The sequence below is a fragment of the Pholis gunnellus genome (assembly GCF_910591455.1).
Source record: "Pholis gunnellus genome assembly, chromosome: 7".
NCBI classification, from domain to species: Eukaryota; Metazoa; Chordata; class Actinopteri; order Perciformes; family Pholidae; genus Pholis; species Pholis gunnellus.
This window is the reverse complement of record NC_136533.1, coordinates 9275505-9300270: the sequence shown is the minus strand read 5'-3', so window position 1 is coordinate 9300270 and position 24766 is coordinate 9275505. Positions and strand designations below refer to the sequence as shown.

The 24766-nt window shown below is 43.9% G+C and overlaps 1 protein-coding gene across 2 annotated transcripts in view; it reads left to right on the top strand.

Annotated features, from left to right (window-relative positions):
• Positions 1–24766, top strand: part of plekha5 (pleckstrin homology domain containing, family A member 5) — a gene marked incomplete at its 5' end in the record, with an annotated part of 66964 nt that overhangs the window by 22567 nt on the left and 19631 nt on the right. The window contains 6 exons of one of the 2 annotated variants that reach the window (XM_079162911.1): positions 5062–5254; positions 13615–13698; positions 19761–19881; positions 19977–20081; positions 22045–22117; positions 24048–24148. In XM_079162911.1, coding sequence (XP_079019037.1) covers positions 19813–19881; positions 19977–20081; positions 22045–22117; positions 24048–24148 — 348 coding nt within the window. Of the gene's footprint in view, positions 1–5061; positions 5255–13614; positions 13699–19760; positions 19882–19976; positions 20082–22044; positions 22118–24047; positions 24149–24766 lie in introns of those variants that run through there. The other variant, XM_079162912.1, reaches the window with a different exon arrangement.

Below are 24766 nucleotides of genomic sequence, written 5' to 3'. Positions count from 1 at the left end.
TGGAGGCAGTAACAGGGAGCAGAGGACTACTTCCCAGTGTAATTGCAGTGATAGTGATGTAATGCAACGCCTCCTCTTGCATTCATATGCAGTGCCGCTTTCCTTTCGTTCTCTGTTAGCACCAGAGCTCACTATTTATATGACTTGATCAGATTCCAACAACCTCTCTTAAGTATTTTCACAGCACCCAGTACATCACAGGCTACTTAGCTCATCATTGTGCAAAGCCGAACACCCCACAGATTGATAGGCTTTTGCTTATTCATAACAAAAAAGAATGACCTCAACGGGCCGGTGCTGTCGGTTTTGTTGTCCCGACATGTAGAGCGTCTATGAATGTTTCTCGGACAACTGGAGTTGGGAGCCTCCGCGGCCTTTTTTTGCTGATACTGAATTTAATGGAAAAAGAAAGTCGAGCCTCTCAGCAAGCAAGCAGTCATGAGCTGGCTGAGCTGTGTTGAAGGGGGCTGGGCGAGAGGGCTCATGCTAGAGCGCATCGCTATTGGTGTTTTGACTTTTGGAATTTGTGACCGTCGGTGCTGCCGAGGCTGACAGAGCAGCCCGAGCGGTGGAGCGAGTCTCCCCGACCCCTCTGTTCTCTGGTGACCTCCTGAGACGTCGCCCACTCGGGTCATTGTGCTCGAAAACGAAAAACCGATTTGCTGGCCTAATTTTCCTCCCACATTTTTAGCCTCATCACTGTCGTGGCTCCGACATCTCGGTGTATTCCCAGGACGGCCCCCACGAGAATATCTAGAGACACATCCTAGAAACAGCCCATCGATTCTCAATGTGTCATTAGCACAGAGGGGTTGTTGGCCCTGCTCATGCGATTATGGTCAGTGGGGTGTTGTAATTCACCAGAGGATTCAGCTCTCATAAATTTCCTGGCAGCCGGGGGTGGGGTGGTGGGGGGATGAGTTTGACTTCCTCATTGATTGGTCCATTTTGTTAGCCTCCGCAAAATTCGCCACGTTCCTTCTGATCTTTTCCTAATTAGTCTTTTCTTCAGTTTGCTCGTGTAAACACCGATTCATTTCGTTGCGTATCCTCAAGTGTCATGGACACAAGTGTGAAGAGCCCCTGCTTATCTGTCTGTACTATCTTTAAGCTGTGTGCACTGTGAAGGACATCTGAAGAATGAGAGCGGTCACCCAGGCGGACCTTTCTCTTTATTCAACACAGTGATACAAAGTGGCTGCAGTCATTTTGAGGTGTTTTGAGAGAAACGCTTTCAGTGCGATATCGGATGCAAATGCTTTCGTCTCTGCAGTCGATGCAGACGACAAAACAAAGTGTCTTGTGCTGAGAGTTTCTCAATTCCCAACAACCTCGTCTCACCGCAGAGATGGAAACCCCTCCAGAGGAGTCTCTCTGCTGCTCTGTTCTTCAGAAACCATGTTAGAGAGCATCCGTCATCGCTGCCGTGTTCCCTCGAGCAACGCCATCGCCTTTTCACTAATTAGTTAGAAGTCTTTTTGAATGCTTTTCGAGCTATCCGGTGTTTTCATTTCACAGAATTCACTTCACAAATCAAATGGCTACATCGGCATGCATATGCGGTCCCATGACTTAATCAGCAGATGTTAATATCCATCGTCTATTTGACCCTCGACAAAGTATTTTTACAATTCCCTGATGTCACTGGAGGGACTAGATCTTGGTCTTTTGTGACCGCTCAGGCACCCAGAAGTCTGTTGTTGTTTCTCTGCTCCATTTGACACACACAGCTAATTACTGGAGCAGAAGACCCCCCCCCCCCACTCACACACCAATGCACCGAGAGGGTGGCCCTCTTCTCACTGGCTCCCTGAAGACGCGCCGGAGTGGGAAGTATTTATGCCTGCAGTGTTCATAGGAGGCCTCTGCAGAGTGCCTGGCGAAACGCTCTGGTTTCGGGCCCCGTCTTCTTCGCCATCAACCTCTGCAGCTGTTCATAATAAGACAGCAGGTAAATAACCTGCAAACCCTGGTGACAAAGGAGAGCGTGGGAGTGTAGGCGGACGCAGAAAGAGTCGGAGACGGGAGCGAGTGGGCAGGTAGGAGAGGACCCTCGGAGAGTGGATGAACATGCGAACACTTCCCGTCTCTCTGTGACTCCGCGTGGGCAGCTAATGAGTCTGAAAGCTTCTCCTCGGCATCTGTCAGCTGAGAACTGGATGAAGCCTCTCTAGTGCAAACCGGAGCTGAAGAGAAATGCTCTGTTGCCCTTTGATAATTGGTACAAAGTACAGTATAGGAGAAGTTTTTTTTTTTTTTAAATGTACTTTTACTTATCAGCTTCATCTATCATATGTGTTGGCACAAAGATATTATGCAATTCAAGGTATTTCTGCTTTAAGAAACAACAGTACATACCTCGGCTAGTCACACTTTGATTTGTGATTGTGCAGGAGTTCATTTTCTACCTTTTTTATGTACAAGAAGGAACACAAAATAACTTGAAATCAAAACAAACTGTGGCCTGAAAGTAGTACTGTAGTACTGTGTGTTTGCGGGGCTATTGTACTGGATTGCATTATGTTGTACATGTGTTGCTATTGTCGGTAGCCTCCGTACCTGCCTTCACACACACACACACGCTGTGCATCGTTACTTTACGAGGCCGTAGGAAGGCCAGACGGGAGTGGTGGAGCCAAGCCACTCTGCTGTGATAACATCACACACATCTGAGCCCGCCCACCATGTTATCCTTACTCCGTCATAAAGCCTAATGGTGTGTAGCCACAAACGGGAGTGGAGTCGAGTTTTGAGTTGAGACGCAGTTTGTTTGACCTTGGTATGGTCATACACCCCCCCCCTCAAACAGATTCTTGGAACAGTAGTCAGCTCTCCGACTCCCACTGAATGCCTCATGAGCTGGTCTATTTTTTTCTCCCACTAATAAGCTGGAGCTTGACACGTTACCTAATTTATAAAAAAAAGGAAATTACAACACATAGCCTGCACTTGTAGTCGGAGCAAATTCCCATCTGCTGGATCGATGGTGACCGATTTCACAAGATTTCTCTCTCCCCCACAAGACGCTCTTTAGCCAAGAGGCACCAAAATGTACAACACCGTGAGCCATTTAAATGACAGCATCTGTGATTTTCAACCCACCCCGAAAGGGTAATTCAGGGAGGCTTGGTGGCTGTGATGGTGACATTTACTTTTTAATGATCGAGGAAATGCCTTCAGACTGACTTACGAGTGAGCGGTGAGAACAAAATACTTTGTGTTGTGAGGATCAAACCAGACGCCACTTTAGTCCGCAAGTCTTGTTTTTTAGGAAGGGCTCGACAGTGGAAGTCTTTTTCTTGACAACAGTAGACTGTTTTTTTGTTATTTTGATGTTGACAGCAGACATTGATTCAGTAAGCAATAAAAAAGAAACATGCTCTCCAGTAGAATGACTCAGCACACACACACAGATGGCTAAACAGCTTGCTTTGACTTTCCCCTCCGACACCTTTTTGCGGGTGTTTGAGCACAAGCTCCTTATTCACCACAGAATGAATATCATCTCACGTATATCCTCCAGATTCTCTCTCTCTCTCTCTCTCTCGCTGGTAACTCCCCAAAGGAAACGTGCCTGAATCGCCTCAAAAAGCTCAATACAGACTGAATCAGCAGCTCTACATCAATGTACAGCAGCGTCACTGAACTCCACACCCTGTCACGAAAAGGGACACTACTTTTAAATAAATCAATATGTCTGAATTGCCACTGCGCTCTCTCTCTCTCTCTCTCTCTCTCTCTCTCTCTCTCTCTCTCTCTCTCTCTCTCTCTCTCTCTCTCTCTCTCTCTCTCTCTCTCTCTCTCTCTCTCTCTGTGTCCATTCTGGGCCCCAGGTGGTGGCCATATCTCTGGGCTCCAAGCTCCAGCATTAGGCCCTCCCTTGAGGACCACGGATAGATGAAGGACTGAATGTTTTAGTGCACCCCCCCCCCCCCCCCCCCCCGCTTTATAATGGAAGCACAATGAATTATTTATGTCGCCAAGCTGGTCAAGGTAGATCACGTATTACTTATGGTGTTAATATCCGCAATGCCTCTTTACTGTTTACGCCCCATATAAAGTAGTATTTGTGTTCAGTTTTGCCTCTTGAGAGCTATGTTGCACTCTGAAGAGACATTGAAGTCTCACTGAATTGAGGCAAAATGGAGAGAAAAGCAGCCTATTGACGGTCTCCGGGTGTCTTCCTGCCCCATTGACCACACAGCAGGTTGATGAGCGGAGGAGCTGTTTGCCTTCTAGGTTGGGGCCGAGGTCATTGTCCGGCCTTTCATGTCTTCAATAGCTGCAGGCTCCCTGCTGAACCTACTTGATATTCAGTTCTTTTCTCTCACTTCTTCCCATTGAAACTAACAAGCTTCAACCATGATAGCATATACCTCCAGTAATGTGAATGGATACGACTGAAAACCCAGGCCGGTTTACAGTATTACAATCCCTTGAACTGTGGCCACAACTTTTTATCAGGAGGATTCAAAAAATACTTTCATGGTGAGCCTTTTCATTTTGCAACATGCCCCCTTTGTTGGGACTTGCCAAAGAATGAGCTGAGGGGAGTTGCAGCTACCCACATTCACACGTAGGCCCGAGGCGGTAAACGCCAGGAATAATACAGAGGAAAGTGAGGAAATGAAGCTTAAATTAATGTATGCGCTTTATTATTTGACCCGCCTGGATACAGTCCCAAATAAACAATGGAACAGCATTTAAATCCGGGATATGGTGTCACTTCAGTTCTTCCCATTTAAAAAAATTACTTTTCCATGCATCTCTTCCACGTGTGGTGGAGTTTGGAAATTGCCTGTAAAAGAAGAAAAAAAATCCTGCGCGGCTACAGTAGAGGAAAGTACGGTAGTATTTTTTATTATTATTCATGTCTCCAGGACACCATCAGCGCAGGGTCTGTGCGCGTGCGTGTGCCTGTGATGGGAGGGAATGATAACAGCGCCGCGGGGCCACCTTGCTCGTCTTTACATCCGGACCGTGACATCACCGCCTCTCGGATTTCACTGTGTCTCTAATAGGGGCGCACGCGGAGCGGCAGTCAGCGCGAGGGCTCCCGCACTGTGAGCACAGCAGCAAGCAAGCAGCAGCAGCGGACTGAGCGGACTTCACCACACACGCTTCTTCTTCAAAGTAACAAGAAACTCCTCACGTCGGCACATCAGCCGTTCACATTTGGATACGACCATTACTTTTTATTGTTCTCCTCTCTGCACGTCTGACTTCACCGCGGCATTTATGGAAGCTTTTCATTGTGAGTAAACCTGCAGTCGACGTGTGCGACATACATCACACTAACATGCGGGATTTGCTCTTAGCGCGATAACGATGGAGGTGTTCGGGGTGTTAAAAGTGTGCTGACGGTGCTGGTTGATGCTGTGCCGTTCAGATGGATGGAGCTCCTGTGCTGCAGTTAACCAGCTCGTGCCAGGCTCCCAATCAGCGTTTCGTTCCTCATATGGCTTCATGTGCAAACACCACCAGCACCAGCACCAGCATGCACTGATGCATGTCAGATCACCTCTGTGTTGTCTAGTTAGAGCATTGCCTATACCTATTAGCATATAAATGCTGTATTATCTTTGTGAATCGAGTCTAATTAGTCTCAGGTATTTTTTTATACTATTTTTGCTTTTCTATTCCAAATGAAATTGTGCATATTTGGTGTAACAGGCAACCCATTTCCTACTCCAATGTGGCCATACAATGCCAAAAGGAAATGGCAAATGTTACATTTCTCTCTTTCATAGTTTTAAAAGCTCACATTCTGCTGGTCAGTTTTAAAGCTGAGCCCCCAGCTGTCAACAGGGGAAGCAAACCGCTACTTCGACTTTTTATTCTCAGTTTCTCTTGTGTTTGGGTTTGTCCTGAATTTCAGTGAACTTAGTTTTCGATGCGATTCCATTCTCCACCAAAAAAAGAGAGCCTGTGCTGCCAGTTTCAATACACTGTATGCAGTTATTGGAAACCCCATCACTTTACTATAAGCAGTCCTGACTGTTTATTTCCATCTCCATTTGTTTCCAATTACTTTGCATCAGATGTGTGTTCTGTGAAAGCTTTGATCTGTTAATCACAGTCAGTTAAGCCATAATTACAGCCTGGCCCACCGACTCTCCCGCAGTGACCTCGACTATGTCCTCTCTTTAATAACTCGCGTAGACCAGATCACATCCACACGGTCCGCTCAGCAACATGTGTTTATTCTATTTGCTTTTTTTTATCTTTTCCTGGAGACAGTGAGCAGTTGAGCCTGTTCCTCGTGATCCAGCAGGACGTGTTGTTGAACTCTCATGTGTAGATGTAGACCATGCACAAACATCATGTGTAAAGCAAGCCAGTAGTTTTGTAAGAATATGAAAACCTTTTTAATCAAATTATTTCGGCCACGGCTCGTGATCAAGACCCTGTCTGTATAGTCTGATTAAATGACCGCAATAAGTGGATGTTTGTAAAGTCTAACCAAAACCCCATCTACTAAACGTCTTACACTTAGTATAGTGTGGTTTAGAGTGTGTAACTGTACAGCCAACAGATTGGGATGACACTTGTCAAAGCCACAGGGAGAGACCTTCCCCATGAGCTCATTCAGTGTCCTGGCTGTCCAATGTTTCCTGCAGTAGATACTTCATTAAGTCGTCGACAATCAGCAATGTTTCCTCCAGAAAGAGGTTATTTGTGGTGCTCAGCCTGTGGGCCGCACGCTGCCTTCAACAAACACTTCAGTCGAATCCAACACATAATTGCAATCACACACAAACATCTTTTTAAGAAAGTAATTTGATATGAAATCACATTAAGATAGTCCAGTTTCTTGGATTGAGAAAACGTATTCAGATAACCCCATCCAAATACATTATATATATATATGAGAGACACTGATACATTAAAGAGCAGGTCAGCAGTAATGGAGATGTGCAGATAGAAGCCTTGTGATTGGCTGCAGGTCCAGCCCCGGCTCTCACAGAGGAGATCAAGGGGAGAGGAGGGCGGAGCCACGTCTGATTTCAGGCTTCGAGTCCCGAGAGATAAATCAGCGAAATGGTCAAACTGCAGAGAGTCGTCCACTCCCTCATTCAGCCAATGTAATGGTGGTCATACACAGACCGACCGTCCGTGTAAAATGTTTGTATTTTACAAGAATATGTGCTTAGTTTCTCTATTGCAGAATGCTAGATGTTTAGTTTCGATGGCTGCAGCAGTGTGTTTATACATTTCAGTAGTGGCATGACGCTGGCTCATGTTCTTTGTTTTGCATGAATTCAAATGTTTCTCAGTTAATGTGTCTCTTTACTCCAGTATGAAGTTATGATGGGAATAACAACCATGAAAGCAATAGTTACTTCCCTCTACTAGTCCAGTGAAACAAAGCTGAAGGTACAGTTTTAAACCTTTTCACACATCTTTAGAGAATCCTCGTCCATGAGCCTGCAGCTTCCCATCCGTTCATCATCTATTTCTTTAAGGAGACGACCTTGATAAGAAGAGGCTGAGCACTATTTTGGGTGATTCTGCTCTTTGTCCTACAATGGACCTACATAGCATTGCAGTGTGAGTGACGTCTGTCTCAACTTTCAGGACATAAAAACACAAATATCGTCCTAGTGTGGACAGACTGCCTTTGGGTTTCTTCTGTGTACTTTCTCTGTCATGACAGCCATAATGAACGCCGGCCTGCTGTTGTCTTTAATGAAGCCTAAAATTGAACATGGAATGGTTAACAATGTGAGTTTACAGACACTGATAGTGACAATAGAAACTTCAAATGCGTGATTAATGTAACGTTTGGAATTTCTGCCTCATAAATAGCTTTGAGGAACCAATCCTTTTTGTGTAATGAGGAACAGTTGAGTCATGTTGGCCTCTGGTGAGAAGGTCACACTGAAGCTTGGTTTTATGACCACAATGCATTGCAGTTTAACGTCTTGAATTTTTCCCTAAGATTCAACATTTCACTTCTGTCAATCAGTTGTTTTTCCTTGAGATGGCCGCTTTGCTTCCATGGCTCTGAAGCATTCTCAAGTTGATGTTTCAGCTGTGTCACCTCGTCACACAGCCGCAGCTGCTTTGAGGGGGCTGCTAATTGAATTGTTTGTGAGAAGAAGAAAAAAATCCGATTTGCAGAATGAGCAGCTGTTTCCTGAGGTTAAGTTAAAAAAGGTCTAAGGTGAAAGTCGAAGCTAAACAGGCAACTGAAGCCACTGGCTGTGTTCTCCACAACATTGCCTCGAGAAGATACGTGCCCACATTAGTTAAGGACACAGCATTAGTCCAGGTATTGCCATTCTGTGACAACAGATTGCCTCATGTTGCTTCTTGGGGTCTGCAAAGCCCCTGTTTTGTCTTTTTTCACTTGCTGCCCCCCCCCACATGCCCGCTCACAGACAGACTGCCTATTCTGCTTATTCAGCTCCGCTTTTGTGATGCTATTCAAACCTCCAGTCAATGAGGCGTTCCAATACAGCCAACTCTTTTTTTTTTTTAATGTTAAGACTACTCACCTGGTAATGTGAACGCTTTATTCAGTAGCCACTGGCCTTGACTAACGTCGTGTCTGAGTTCCTTCCTGTGTAATAGGATTACATTTCTGAGCATTAACAGCAGAATTCATTATCGCTGAAAGGCTGTTTTTGGTGATTTGCTGGATTTGTTTCAGGGAACCGATGACCTTCGCAGACTTTCCCTGTGACGTACTGGCATTTTAAAAAGTATCCCAAAAATGTGTGTGTGATCTTAAACGGTGATGGTACACGCACCGAGTTCGTTTTAAATACCACCGAAGAGTCTCACGTGTAAATGCAGAGTTCACTGCGATAACGTGGATGCTATGGGCTCAGGGGGCCCGAGCTGAAATGTGTACCATGCAGTGTGGTTTGGTTTCACTAGCTCAGCACTGCTAGATAACTGTGTGATCCTCTCACTTCTGCTCCTGTGAAGGCTGTGATTAAAGCCTCTACTGCTCCGAGGTCTGTCTTTAGATCATGTCCATGAGGAAAGGAGGCTGGGTGCTTGTATTGCTCTGACCTGCACTGTTCACTTCTATACAGTAGGATGCCCAGTCACGTAAGGCCTGGAAGCAGTTGGTTTTTTAATCAAAGCTTCTATTGTTTTTAAATGACGTTTCAAATGTTTGCCGTCATATTTTTATGATGACATCAATCTAAAATGTGTCCTCAAACAAAATCCTCCATTTGAATGAAGTGATTTATCGCATTAAATGAGTTAGTTAGCGGGAAAGCCAGCCGTTTTTTTTAAAGCAGAGAACATGTTAATGATGTCACTGTTTTTTCTACAGCAGCAACAAAAAAAAAACCCAAATCACTCTCAACTAAGAGAGGCTCACCAGTCCGCTTCCTTGTCGCTGCACACCATTAGTTTTGATAGAACTTGATCTCTGGCCCATTTTTAGAGTTCACCATCCACAATATACACCGTGGTCCAATGGTTATGAATGGATGTGGTTGTGTGTCTCATTTGCCTGTTTAGTATCCGACTGCCGGAGTAGCAGTGTTGGTTTAAAAAACCTTTTTTCAAAAATTCCTCCGTATCCAAATTCTCGTTATGATGACTTATACATTTGTTCTAGTTTTTTTTTTTGTTTTTTTTTAAAACACAACACAGAATGAGGGAATCCCCTCCAGTTTTCCAGTCACTCCACACTAAAGAGAAAAGACAAACAAAAACCATAAGTAATGTTTTGATTCTATTTGGCTTCTACACATTCAGGCTGCAGTGATGTTAGTTACCACTATAATTACTCTTTAACAAATTACACTTTTGTTCCAATTCTTGTCACAATATTTTCCTTATCTACCTTTCTCTTACCATCATTGCACTTTCAAACGAATGGAGAGGTTGAGGAAAAGATGGTTTTGAGTTTTAGAACTTCAACTAACAACTTTTGTTTAGTTTTTTAAGGAACTTCAGTCCATTGAATGAACACCAGACATCATTTCTCAGTGGAAATGGTCCAAAATTAGCATTGTGTGGCTGTTTTTGGCTTCACAGATGACAGGAATCGGTGGAATGCTAAACCAAATGTTTTCCCCGCCTTACTTCTGAAGCAACGTACGACACGAAGCTTCCAGGTTTGGTTTGGAGTTCCAAGTAAAATAATTGCATAAGGGAGCTTCCAGTGAGGCCCCACAAACTCTTTTAACTGGTGTTAAAACCGGAAGATGTGTTGTCAAAATTCCTGAAGCCTTTTCCCCTTCTCTCCAACGTAAAGATCCCTTCCGGAGCCTCTCGCTTGTTTGTGGTTAAACTGTAGTAGAAGGGGAGTGACGGATCAAAGAGCCGCCCACAACAATAAAAGCTAAGCCCGTGGAGTGTCGACCCCCAGACCTTAAGCTCTTCATTACTGCAGCTCACGGCTAATTATTGTGGACGGGACAGTCCAGAGTGGCCCAACCCTCCTCACAACAGGGTGGTCATTTCTCACTGCCGCTCCTAGTTCCTCACTTATACACATCTGAGGTCAAGAGGCAAGGAACCTCCCTGTGCCCTTCACCCCTATCCACCCGATAAACCAACATCTCCCTCTGGAAAACAAGAAGAAATCTGAAGAGAATACATTGTTTTTGCCTTCTATTGAAGCAGAAATGTTCCCACATTGCTCCCCTTACCGTGCAGCCCCGTGACTTTATGCTGACTGTATAGTGACCACAGACCACATCCTCCAGAGCATGTGTGACCATTGCAAATGGTGTTGTGAACTAAGATTAGCTGGCAGAGGTATTTTTGAAAAACATATTTACTCCAAAAAGAGATTCTGAGCTGTTAGCTGTGCAGCATCTGTTGGTTTTCAATGCAGCAATGGCATCAACGTTCATGATCTCACAGGGATGTTTTCAGAGGGCCCATATGTCCCATCAATAAGTGCTTTGCAGCATAAGCCTGTCATATTTGCAATCAGATATTGATGCCATGTGGCGGCAATAAATCTGATCTGCAATGTGGGTTGCCTTCATCCTTTTTTCTCAGCACCGTCGCCGCGCTAAAATAAATGTCACTGCTGCGTAACGCGAATGGGAAAACGAGTTCAAATCGAGACAGCCGCTGATTGTCACGGGCCAAAGAAAGGCCATTTTCTCTGATGAATAGGAAAATGTGTGTTGCTGTTACTCATCCTGCCTATTTACCACGGCCATCATGTTGCTTCACAGCCACCATGTTTTCCACTGAGGCTGCAGAATTCACTGTCCTCCCATACCACATGGATCATATTGGGACCGTTTAGGACCTTCTCAAATAGCTTCCGTCCGTATAGTACACAGACTCTTTGATGTCACACTGCCCCCTCTTAAAAACACTGCACATCTGCAAAAATGTTCTTAGCAGCAGGAGGGCCTTTTTATTTTTATAGATGTAACCCAAAGAGCCGTGGTCAACTTCATTTTGAAGGTGATATTTTAACTAGTGCCGTAGCTTTGAACACTTTTATTATTTAGCCAATATGATTTACATCCTTTTCATTTCAGGTTCATCACCTTAAGGATGTGACATTTTTATCGTCTTTGACTCCGTCCCGTCTAAAAGTCTTGATGAACAGGTGTTGTTAATGGGGGTTGTTCTTTTAATCAGGCTGTTTTTGGGCCAATGCCGTGTTCCTATGGCTAATGTTTGAGCAAACACAGAGAAACATGGACATCATATTGGAGCCCTCTTTAAGTACAGACTATGGGTATGGCGTAAGTGTAGCCGTTGTTTGGTCTGCCTACGTCTGAGTAACTGTCTCGGTCTCTTTTGGCTACAGTAGATGTTTGACTTGTTTTTTTTATTTACAATTTTCTTGTCCGATCTCATGTCGTATGCTGAGAGCAAATACTCCCTGTATTGTCGTTTGCAGCCGTTGGGCCATAGAGCTTAATTAAGAATGTAAGCGTGTTTTAGCAACATTAAAAGTATGCATAATGGTATGTGTAGATACTAATGTTGCTTAGTTATCTGGTTACATGCCATTCCACGTCAGGGAACAAGGTAATACATCACAACACCTTACTGCAGTGAAGCCAGTGTGAGCCAATGGGGTTACTTGATACTTTGCAGTCACTCGATAAGAGACGACACACCTACCAAAGTGGATACAGAGGAGCGGTTTCCTGTGATTAATACATTTCTTTTATATATCCTAGGAGGATATTTATTCCTGTAATAAAACGGCGTGCATCGTCAATTGGTAGGTTGGCTAAACGCACCCTTATATTTAAACCTCCTTTCCTTTTAGCCACGAATAATGCACCACATGAAAGCAAACTGGCGGTGCATTTAGAGTATCAAAGCTCAAATATTCTCAAGCGTTGGATGGTTGATTGATTATTAAATATCTAAAACAAAACAAAAAATCAATCAATCCAAATCAATCCTCCCAGTACAGAGACACCAATCCTTTCTTTCTTTTTTTGAATCTGTAGCCGACCTATGTGCCGAACAGTACAGACATGCGTGAAGGGAAACCAAAGAAAAATGGTGCCGCTGGTCTGCCCCAAGACCGCACCGAGGGCTCTGCTGCCAACAGCGCCTCCAGTAATTATAGACCAGAGCTCTCCAGGCTCAACTGAAACTAAACCCCCTATTTCATGCTTGGTATTTGCTCTTTTCAGGACATGAGTACCCCGTGTTTAAAAACTGTTATTTTTGGGCTGTAGCTGGACTCTCCACTGTGTATAGTTCAGCCTGTCGGAGTTTCATTGTACAGTTTACTGCCCAGTGGAGCCAGTAGCAGCTTCAAAGAGCTCATGCAGCTCATATTCTCTGATGTCTTGTTTAATGATGACTGCTGTCGATGTATCCGACTGATATGTTGATGCTCTCTACTGCTTCTACTCCCATCACTGTAACTCACTGACAGTATAATCAAATAACCATTGATTTTTCGATAGGAAGCTGATTAACAGGATCTGGATCTTGAATACGTTTATCAGTGCAGACGCACACACACACACACACACAACACTGACCGGGCTCTGCTGTGTGGTCTGTGTGCTGGTGCTCTGCTCATGTCGGGGTGGAAGTGACTGTGGGCCGCTGTAATTGGCCTACAGGATGGGTGGGTAGCATCTAGGATGGCACAACAGCCTGCTGGAGCCTGTGGATTTTGATGTTTTTAATGATTTTGATGTTCGGTACACACTACTCTACGTCCATATAGCTCTTTTCTCTTCTTGGTCCACTGTGTAACATCGTTCTGCTTTTGTTTGTGCTCTCATGCTTTGTCTTGTGATGGGGGCACTTAAGCTGTTGTTTGCTGTGCCTTGAGTGCTTGTCCTATTTTCACAGTGACCCAATATATGTCTGGTTGGACTAGTTTTGCAGATTGGACCAGTTCTTGGCACAGCATGCTAATTTATTCCATATTGTGTGTCTGTTCCGTCCCCACTAAACATTCCTGCCAATACAAACTCATATTTTGGAGGTGAAGAGTTCTCTCAAGCCTTTACAGCTGGAGTTCTGTGACAACATCTTTGGGTTATCAGGGCAATTAGCAGCATATTCACCATTTTCAAAGATGGATCAAGTCTGATTTATGGTCTTATTTTTACTGTTGTGTATGTTGTGTTTTCTAATATTGATGACTCTTTTTTTTCTCTTTTCTCCCCTCCCTACTGTCAATAGTCACAATGAGCGGAAGGTGACCTGCAAGCATCCTGTCTCAAGCTTACCCTCACAAGACAATTGCATCTTTGTCGTCAACGAACAGTAAGTCTCTTGTTTTTTGCTTTAAGAATGCCACTTAGCATGTCCGAGCACTACAGTGGGCTGTTGCAATGCCGAATGTGTAGGCAACATTGCACAAGCCTGAGCAACCCTCTTCTATTCAGTGCTTCTTCATGTTCATGAAAAGAATTCCTTAGAAATAAGAACTAACCGTCGGAATGTAAATGCCACTTGAAAGACTTCTTATGCATGTCCTGTTAAATAAGTTGTATTTATTGCACAGTTGAGCTGCTGTTTTCTCCATTGATGCTAAGGGACGACGATAACAAAGCCTTTGTACCGGGGATGCGTCAGCTAGTAGGAATGAGATGACTCACGGTTGGTCCCTCGTTCATGGCCCTCTCAGTTGTCATAAGTAAAAATATACGATGTTACGTTCATGTGATCATCTGCTTTCAGCACAACAACAATCACATGTCTGCCCACATGAGTGGATCAGAGGCCAGTCATCTCGTACTTTCACTTCCAGGATAATTACTCTCTGAATATGTCAGACTACACTTACTCAATTTCTTTCCATCTCAGGGATTGTCAGTACTCTCATTTCCAGTTTCATCCACCTTTAACTCCACCCATGGGTGACTTATGGTGAGGTGTCCAGATGGCGATCTATAACTTTTGCCTCCTTTGCAGGATCACTAAAATTTACATCGGTGTCCCTGTTCTAAATATAAATGTTCTGGACCGTTTGCATCACAGCCTCAACTTTCATCTACCACACTAGCCATCTTAGCGTAATATTGCACGACATGAATCAGCTCCACTCAGCTTCTCACTTCCCCCATAAACCCCCCCGTCACAGCAGATCCTCCACAATGTGATATTGTTTGCGCAGAAGTGATGTCGTCCCAACTGGTGTCACTTATTCTGTTGAGCAATGAACGCTGATTAATATATTTTCTGCTTCAAGACATGGAATGTCACTCCCTCGTGTGGAATAATGGCCAAAATCCAATAACTAGTGGAGTCAGAATTCCCTGAAGTCTCATTAAGGACACCAGTTTGAGCTTTTTCAATGCGTGGCTTCTGAATTATTATCATGGTTTTACTAGAATATGATATATTGAGTTTTCTCGTCTCACCAAATTCTTATGCGCGAGGATGGAGTAATTGGAAAATGGTTCTGAAGACCAGAACTGTCTTGACACATTCCTCCCCTCACTGTGTTACTCTCACAGCTCTGCTGCTTTTCACGCCGTGGCGAGATGATATCTAATTCAGCAATTAGTGTTTCGTCGTTGTAAGATAATCTGCAAAATGAATATCGGACGTTCTAGAGGTGAACTTTTGGAAGACCCGGTACTACTACTACTCATTGTTTTTATGTTTATTACAGTGCATTTCAGCCAACAGTTGGCTGTGCTTTAAGGGGGAAATCTTCACCCCGGACAAGTAATAACAGGCAAAGACGGATTTAAGCTGCCACAGGGATAAAGAGGCCAGGCTGGAAATCACTGTCTAATCTGCTCTGAACTTTAAGTAAATCCAAAACACCAAATTTGGTTTAAATGTATAAGTATAACATTTAGAGAACAGAAACTCGAGTCTACGCAGAAGAAGGTCTGCCACTGTGTGTGAATCTGTGCATCCATGATGAATTGTAATTGTGAGCGTGTGGGGCAGCCTCCAGTGAAGAGGAAACATATGATCTTAAAAGAGATTATCTGAACCATACGGGGTTCAGGATAGTTACAGCTGATCACGCTCAATCGTCTGCTCAGTAAAAACTTCAAATGTTTTGGTGCAGATAATCAAAACTCCCTTTTGTCCCTGAATGCAACCAAAACAGATGAGTCAGTGATTCTCGGATCTTTATTGTTGCCCTTGTCAAGATTATTTTAGACTTTTAAGGTTCCGTCAGTGAGTTTGTACCCAACCAACAGATACATGGATGGCACAGAACACACCGCTGTGTTATTGAGGGACCAATTAAAGCTATTACCCGTTCATTAGCCTCTCATAATCTGCTTTAACATTGCTTTCTGGTTATAAAAAAGCTCTACTATACACATCTGTCACTCATACTGACGCTCTCAGGTATGTTGTGACTTACTGCTCAAGTCATGGTCTGTCTTTGAGAAGTGGCTCCTCCCACCTCAGTGGATGCCTCAGCATTCTGCTGTCATTGCTGTACATGCGTGGGTCTATTCTTAATGGTCCACATGACCATGTGCAGGCTGACAGGAGATATTTGTATCACTCACATGTAACACGGGTTTACCAAAACATGATCTGACCACGTCTGCAGCAATCAACTTATTTCCAGAGCGCAGTGTTCATTGCAATTAAGGTTGGACCGTACGACAATATGAAATGCTGTAAAATGTGTCAACGGTTTAGCCGTGCAGATATTACTGTGGAGGCTTTCCCTTTTAATATCTCTGCATGTATTAGACCATCAGAGCGGATGTGGAAAATCAGGGAGCAAGACTGCATTATGGCAATGTTTGATTTTTTTTAAATTAATGTGAAGAATCTAGCACTATATCGTGTTTAATTTACAAGTAATTCATTATTGATACCCGCACAAATGTACCATTATTAGGATATATATATCTAATGCAATTCAACATTGTATAAATACTATGATAACAGATTTTTTTGACCAGAGAAAAGACATGTTAGGTCAGCTAATCCCTCTCGTCTTGGATATGGTCACATTAATAGATCCAGTAGATCTTCAAACCCCCCCATTGGTCAAAACATGACTACTCTCTTTCTCATCAACATGTGTCTTTCCTCTGTTTTGTAGTGTGAATTGTGGAAAATTGTGTCACCTATCATTTGGCAGGTAATACACCCTTGGGTGCCAAATGGACGCTGTGTGTTCTCCACACACGTGTTTCTGTTGATGACCCTTGTTGTTGTCCACTAACAACAGACTGTGGGTGTTTCGATGGTGTTTTGCCTGATTACCTGTTATGCATTTGCATTCCAAAGTCCTGTGAGGTGCACTTAACTGACCGAACCATTCGTTGTGTTCAGCTTAACCTTAATGAGCAACTAAAAAAAACATGGCGGATGAGTCCCATTGGGGTGGGTAAATGATGTTTGTGTCGGTACATTTTTGGTTTAGCGCCCAGCTCTGCGCTACGCTGCCTCTCTGAACCTGTGACAGATGTACACTGATGGCTTGATCTGCGTGCGCCGGCCTTGTCTCCTACTCTTTTGTTTGCTAAAAAAGATAGAGGTCAGGTTCACCGCCAAACAAAAGTGTTTGAAAGCGCCCTTATTTCTTTAGAAATGCTGTGTGGTCATTTTAAAATGCACCCTCAGCCGCTCAGTTCACAGTCCCCCCCCCCCCCCCCCCCCCCCCCCAGTGTGCTTAGAGCGCCAAGCTTCAGTGGCAGTGTAATCCCTCCTCACTCTTTTTGCACACACGGGCACACTAAATCCATGGCGGACCCGGCAGTGGTGTGACACACTGATACGTGGAGGGTTAGTCTTAATGTGTGGGGTTGTGTGTTGGCCCTCTGATGGACACGCAGCCTCTCCGTAGTGTTTCGGTTTCACCTACGCTGTATCTGCACATAAACGAACCGAAGTAAACTCCCTTTGGAGATAGACATAGTAATGATTTTCAGGCTTCAATATGAGGTTGTGTTGACTTTGCTGTGGTAAACACAAAGTCGTTTCGCCACAGCTGTTCCTGTGTTGGTACATCACAGTCGTATCCACTGTGGGCTGCTGCTGTCTGGAGACGAGCACCAACCTAAACAGGAAAGTAGTCATTTTAAGCCAGACAGACACTCAAAACTGCATGTTGTGGAGGTTCATGAGAACATTTTAGCAGAGCTAAGTTGAAAATATAGATGTGAAGCATTCGGTGGTCTTCGTTTGCGGGTGTGCTTTGTTTTCCCTGCGAGTGGTTGAGAAGTGAATGCTGGAGAGGCCCAGACGGGGAATACCTCGAAGAGTTAAACGAGCCGAAGAGTTTTCCTCTGAACACGCATCATCTCGGCTTTATTCATAGTAGTTACAACTATGTTGTGTAGTTTGGTGATTGTGATTGAACAAGCCTACACTGTACAAAGGTAAACTAGTGCTGAAGCGATCAGTCGATTGATCAATTAACCAGCAACTATTTAGATAATGTGTTAACTTTAAGTCATTCAAGTTTTTCATGCTCAAACACCAGAAAGGACCTCGCTGCTGCTGCTGCTCAGTTTAATTTGCTTCTTCTAGTTGTGTTGTGTGTCGTAGTAAACTGAACATATTTGGGTTTTGATCAAACAACTTTTAGTTTTTTAATGTTATGATTTCCTATTTAAACATAGAACCTTTTTTGTGATTGTTGCTTTTCGTCCTAACACTTATTGTGCTCACAGTAAAAAAACATTATTGATTTTTTTTTCAGCTTACTTTTGAATACCCAAATACAATATGTGCCGTCATGCCGTAAGATGTTTTCACGCCGTGCATGAGGACCGTAATGCAGCACCATTTCTTCTATCGTTCTCCATCTCAGGCCAGATCTTACACTAAAGCATCCACACACACGCACACGCACGCACACACACACTCACACACACAACTTTTCAATTTGGCTGCATACAGATTGATTATCGGGCCCAAACTAATTATCAGCAAAACCCCAACACACACACACACAAACACTCAGACGGTAAATGGTCTGCTGGCCTAATAGAGAATCAAATAGAGCGACACCTCTCCTACACCAGAGTCGGTCCGTTTTCTCCGCCCCTCCCAACCGGCGTGTTTTTGATGGCTGGTCGACACGCCATTGATTATAGTTCACTCGGGACTTCGCCCGTCACTGGAAGTGCTGCAAATTCTCCGAGCTCATCTTCTAGAGCGAGGTCGTTAGAGGGAGAAGACGGCGAATCTCGGCGGCTATTTCAGAGCTGTGAGTTGAAAATTGTATCCACTTCAGCTTGAGAGTGCTTCAGTCACCCACTTGTCCAGCCAATGACTTCCTTGATGATTCCCCTCCATACAGAACCCCCTTATGTATTTGGTAGCTTTGGCAACGGCTAACAACTGTAACAATAAGAACGATTATCTTGTTTCTGAAATTCTCGTGTACATAATGGTTAAATCGGTGCTTCTTGCAGCCTCACCTCGGAACAAACAAACCATCTAACTTTTCTTTTAAATACCGATAAGACGCAGTTAGTCTGTGATCATCATTGTTGTGTCTTTGGTAGTATCAGACCTGCCACTGTGCTGCACGGGAATGCACGTCCTGTGTGTGTTTCCTCATGTTTGTGCACCTTGAGAATAACAACATGGAGTCTGAATTGTTAAAGCATTTCTAAATTGACTCTAATTTCCTTTTTTTTGGAGTCTTGTGTGTGTTTCTAACGGATGGATATATTGACAGATTGATCTAGTTGGTACTGATGGATGTAAAGTACATGTAGATGACTCATCATTTATGCTGAATGGTGCAATGTAATGTGAAGGTTTTGAATGGGCAGGTTAGACGGGGGGGTTTGCTGTGCAGGGTTGGCTGTTTCTGTCCTTATTCAGGGACCTAAAACCAATATATCTGAGGGATTTTGCAGTATTTCTGCTCTACTGTGGTTGCGCTGCCTTGTTCCCTCTAGACCACAGCGCTGTTCCCTTTCCTCAGTGATGTACTGTGTCTCCATGGGCCAGAGACAACTTGCTTCACAAGGTGTTCTAACCCATAGCAAACGTGTTGAACTCGGTATGCTTTCAAGTTTTGCTTTCAAATAGATTTGTCTTCCAGAGGCATTCTGACCTGATTCACTGCAGCAACTGCTGCATTTCGATCGGTCAGGCGGACTTTGCAGTCCATTTTAAAGCTGTAAGACAACCGGGAATGTATCTGCACTGACATGGTGGGAGTAATTGGCATGATTCATAGGCCCATGTTGAGATCTCATTATAACAATTTGAACTTCAGAGAGATGGGGGAACAGACGATAAAGTCTGCTTCTTCCTATTCTCTCTTTTTTTTATCAAGGTCAGTAGACATAAATTGGCTATATTTCTTGTGTAACCATTCTTTTCCTGATGATTTGCCTATATCCTCTTGGCATGCCTTTTGCTTTTAGATCTGCCTCCAAAGTGCCGGCGAATGAGAAGCAGGATCGGCCACTAAGCACCATGAGCGAGGCCTCCAACTACACGGGCGGCTCGGACTACGCCGCAAACCCCAGTAGCCCAGCAGAAAGAGTGAGTAACAGAGTTAAGTTAGGGAAATAATGGAAAACCAGTCTCGAAGTTTAAAAGTTCACTTTGCCATTTACTCATTCATACTGTGTTTCTAGCCATCAAGACCTTCCAAAAAAATCCACAACTTTGGGAAGAGATCCAACTCCATCCGGAGGAATCCCAGTGCCCCCGTGATCAAGAGAAACTGGCTTTATAAACAGGTGAGCGATTTTGTCGGACTTCAAGGAAAACATAACAATAAATCATATAATTTGCTGAGAAGCAGAACCGGTAACTTGGCATCATGCCCAGCGGTGTGTCTTTTACATAAAATAATAATCAAACATAAAGTCACAATAATACGGCAACCTATTGATGACACAGCAAAAGACAAAATAACTAATTATAATTCAAAAATAATATAAAAGTCGTGCCTTCCTTGGGTCCACTCTATGTCATATGCATATTTGTTCTGGTTCATTTGTAATGTGATATTTAGAAATATGTTTTGTATATTATTTGGGGAAAGTCCATGAATTAAGCTTAGAACATCTTGTGAATGCAAACTCTGTGTTTATACGACGTTCCTCCTTTACACACAGAACAATGGTAAGTTCTCCGTGTAAGAGTTGCAGCAACAGTCTTAAGCACAAAGGAGGCTTTTCGATGTCTTCCAGGGTCCGAGCAGTTCTTTGTCCAGTGTCTCTGCTCAGCCAGTCGTCCAGCGCGGGCGCTGTTTAAATACCAATCCCTCATCACAGCTCCCTGGTTACTCACAGGAGGGTGAAGAGGGGGTGCTTGAGGCAGCTCTTTGCCAGACAGGAATCTCTCATGCTTCCTAAGTGGAAGACTCATTTACTTTTGATTGCAGCCTCCCGGCGCAGTTTTGTGAACACACGATGGCTTCCTTTGGTACAGCTGCCAGCTGCTGTTTCTTTGGGGACCTCAATCAGGGTGACGTAGATCAAGCAGAAGACTCACAAATCTGCTACCCTGAATAAAGGCTGGATTTGCACTTTTATTTCCCCGCCTCATTGAGACCTGGGAGCTATTGAAGCCCTTGGCTGAGGAAAAGCTGCAGCCCTTCAGCTGATCCACTGGGAGAACAAAATGCCACAGTGATTGATGTGATGGTGAAAGCCTCGTTTTTATTTTTCCCGCCTGAACGGAGCACGATCCGACAGAACTTCTGACAAAGTGTATTCATGAACACGTCGTAAAATGAGTGGTTAGGACCTTGATTGAACAGAGGGGAAGGTGATGAATTAATGGACGCAGGAGGTTTGAATCTCTCCGTTGCATTTCTGATGTGCCTCCATCATTCATGGACGCGCTGAGCAGCATCTGGTATTGCAACTTTTTGATACTAATGTGTTAAACATGCTGGTTCGTGGAAGTGAATTTCCATTTAAAGTAAACTGCAGCCCACATGCCGTTTGACCATAATGACAGAGTCGTGGAGGGCCCTCCCCCTGCTTTTGTCTCCGGGTGGAATCCACGATTAAGGACTCTGCTCAAGTTTTCCAATAAAGCGAACGGGGGAGTTAATACCCTCTTCCTCACCCTTCATCCTTTTCAAGCCGCAGCCTGGAAACCCCTTTGATCACAGCATTGCAATACCAAAGAACAATTTAAGCAGAGGAGATTTATTTCTGTGGCCTATTGAACAACATACTTCTTCTGTAAAAGGGAACGCTGTTTATTTGGTTGCATTTCTATACACACGGTGGAGTATTCTTCTCTATTATGTTTATTTCATGACAGAAATCAAATAAAGTACCCGTTACTCCATCTCGGGCCAATATCGAACTTCTGAGTGGCAGAAATGTTGTTTCCACACTTTCTCCATTAATGAATGTATGTTCGTACAAGATACAAAAAGGAGTCCAAGGAGGCCTTTTAGACCCCGGTGTGCAGAAAGACCAAACAGGAAGTGATATCTGGTTTGTAGATGACCTATTAATGAGTTGGAGACGTCGGATTATAACGCATAATTCAAACAAATGAGGCTTCAGTCTTTCTGAATGTACTATTCATCTGTAACTATATAACTATAAGCAGGCCGGCAGTTAATCACATGTAAAACAGTTTAACTAATTAAATCCAAGGCGGTTAGCCAGTGGATCACAGGAAGTACTGTTCCACAGTCAGTAACTGTTCCCTGTTGCTCTGGTGTGTTTTCAGGACAGCACGGGGATGAAGCTGTGGAAGAAGAGGTGGTTCGTGCTGTCTGATCTGTGCCTCTTCTACTACAGAGGTGAGTCCCGTCTTCATTCATACTCATTACAACAACACTGTTCTTCCATTAGTAGTTCTCAGGGCTGATGTGACCTTCGGTGCCATAATAAATGTTAATAATATCTGGATCCGAGGGCCCCGTGGTAAGCAGCCTGACAGGACCACCCAAGGAGACGTATTCATTGAAATGCCTCTCCTGTCATCTGATTAGCCGTTTGAGTGATCATTATATCCCCCCCAAGCAAAGCCAGGGCTTTAAATACAGCTCGGATGCGGCCATACTGTTGATAGAGAAAGCATAGCAGGAAATGGGATTTCACGCTAAGGTTAAGTCATGAAAGAAGGTTCCAGAGATGATGCTGTTTCGATACAGTGGTTGCAAACTAGCGTGGTTCGTGGCTTCGGTCACATTAAACTACATTTATCTTGCTAACATTTAAAGATTCCACAGTGGCGGGACCACTGTTATACTATCACTGTGATCATCCTTCTGAATATGTGTGGTCTTTACATAGTTCTGTAATTGAGTGAAGACAACATATTAACTAACATGTCTTTTTATACTGAAGCAGAAACTTGAATGAATTTCCATTTCATGAAAGGCTTATTGAGGGAATCCCAGTCCAGTTTACACCAATGCCATTTAGTTCCTAAAATGTGTCTGTCCTTACAAACCCTCCTCTTTAACATTTGCAAGTTGTAGATGTGATCTTTTTTTATAAGATGCTATTGACTGAGCATCCTGGCGTCACTCATGCAGCACTAATGTTCACGTCCAATATTGACACAGCTGTGTCCAGGGGAACATTAGAGAGCTTTCCTACAGAAAAGAAAAGAAGCGAATCCTGTGGATCAATGTAAAGTCATTGCAGTCCAAGTCTACTGTTAGGCTGCTGCTACAGGGAGAATAGAAGTCCTCATATCCCAATGCCCCTTGCTCACTTGATGCGGATACAGTCATCGTTTGTGCTGATCAGGATGACATCTAGTCTGTGTTGTTTCTGGTGTCTGCCAGTGCTGTCGCCTTCTTTCCGCCCACTGGCTGATAAAAGCCACAGACAGCAGCAGCCGACCCAAAGGCTTTATCCAGACGGACATGTTGAGAAATCCACCCATCAGCAGAGAGTAGGCAGAGAGGTCGTGAACTGCGCCGCCCCTCAACTAAGCTCACCCGCTATCTGCTGTAGATATCGGACTGTTATTGTGAGCTTAGGATCCCCACCGTGCAATAAATACACGTGGGGCTAGTGGGCTGCAGGTAATGCTGGCGAACTGATCGATCCTTCAGGCTTCAGCAATGGGCTCCAATGCCCCGCAGCGCAAACTTCCTGTAACTGTAACTAGCAGAGGTTGACCAGAGTTCAGATACCACCTATCCCCCAAAATATTACTCACCGTTCATCCCAGTTACAACCAGTTTGTGTCAGGAGACTTTAACACATTATCCCCAGTCAACACACACACACACACACACACACACACACACACACACACACACATACCAATCAGACAAAGCAAATGCACGTTTGGGACTGCAGCTGTCACTTCGCTGATATATTTTGTTTTTCCTGCACTGTTTTGGGTTTGCAATGCAGATTGCTTAGAACAAATTAGGAGGTTAAGCAATTCTCTGCTTAAAACCCGGGACTCAATCTAATCCCCCCCGTGGAGAGCGCTCTATTGTTAATGTGGAGCCCTGTCTGCTAACTTAATGAGGATTAGAGCGGCCTAGCTGCATAGGACATTGAATCAATGCTCATCTTTTCCACTGATTGGACACTGCTCATCTGACCAACACACGCCTCTTTTTAGATTTCATCTCGCTTTCCACTTGGTTTGTCTTCTGGTCCTTTTTTTTTATGTTTACAAAAATGAGTGTTCCACATAAGAGTTTGGTGAAATATGGAGAAATGGAAGTTGACTGATGCATTGTGTTTTTTTCTCTGCAGATGAAAAGGAGGAGGGGATACTTGGCAGCATCCTCCTGCCGAGCTTCCGTGTGTCCATGCTGTCTGTGGACGACCACATTAACAGAAAATATGTCTTCAAGGTCAGTGCATGTTTTCAGTCCTCTCAAACTTTGTAAGACTGCACATTTTATGCATATGGACATTAAGAGCAAAAGTACATCATGAGTATAAAGCTCTAATACAATTAGATGATGAACGTACAAACCTCACAAAAGGTTTGAAAGTTAGAAAACAATGTCTTCTTCACCATATATATGTTACCTCTGCTTCAAACATGTTTTGTATTTTCTTAAAGTTACTCTGTGGAACTTTTAACTGGTTTTGAAACGGTCTCAAATGAATACTGATGCCTCTGTGTGACCTACATGAGTAAAAGAGACCATCAGCCAGGAGATTGGCTATTTCTATGGAGTTATTCTTAATGCTTGTCAGCGGTGCCACCGGGTCGGATTTCGATGAAATTATGCAGGTTCACCAGAAACTCCTTCAGCTTGGACTCTAGCCGGGCCTCCAGCAGCGACCGGCTGCTGTGGACTGAAGAACCAGAACCAGGACTGAGTGGTTCAGACCGTCAGACCCGGTTCTGCTTTGTTGACACAAAATTAAAGTTCCTTGTAGTAACTTTTCAGAAATACTTTCCAATTGACTGAGAGTGAAGTAATGCAAATCATTTTTCAAAACTTCAGCTGACACTCTGC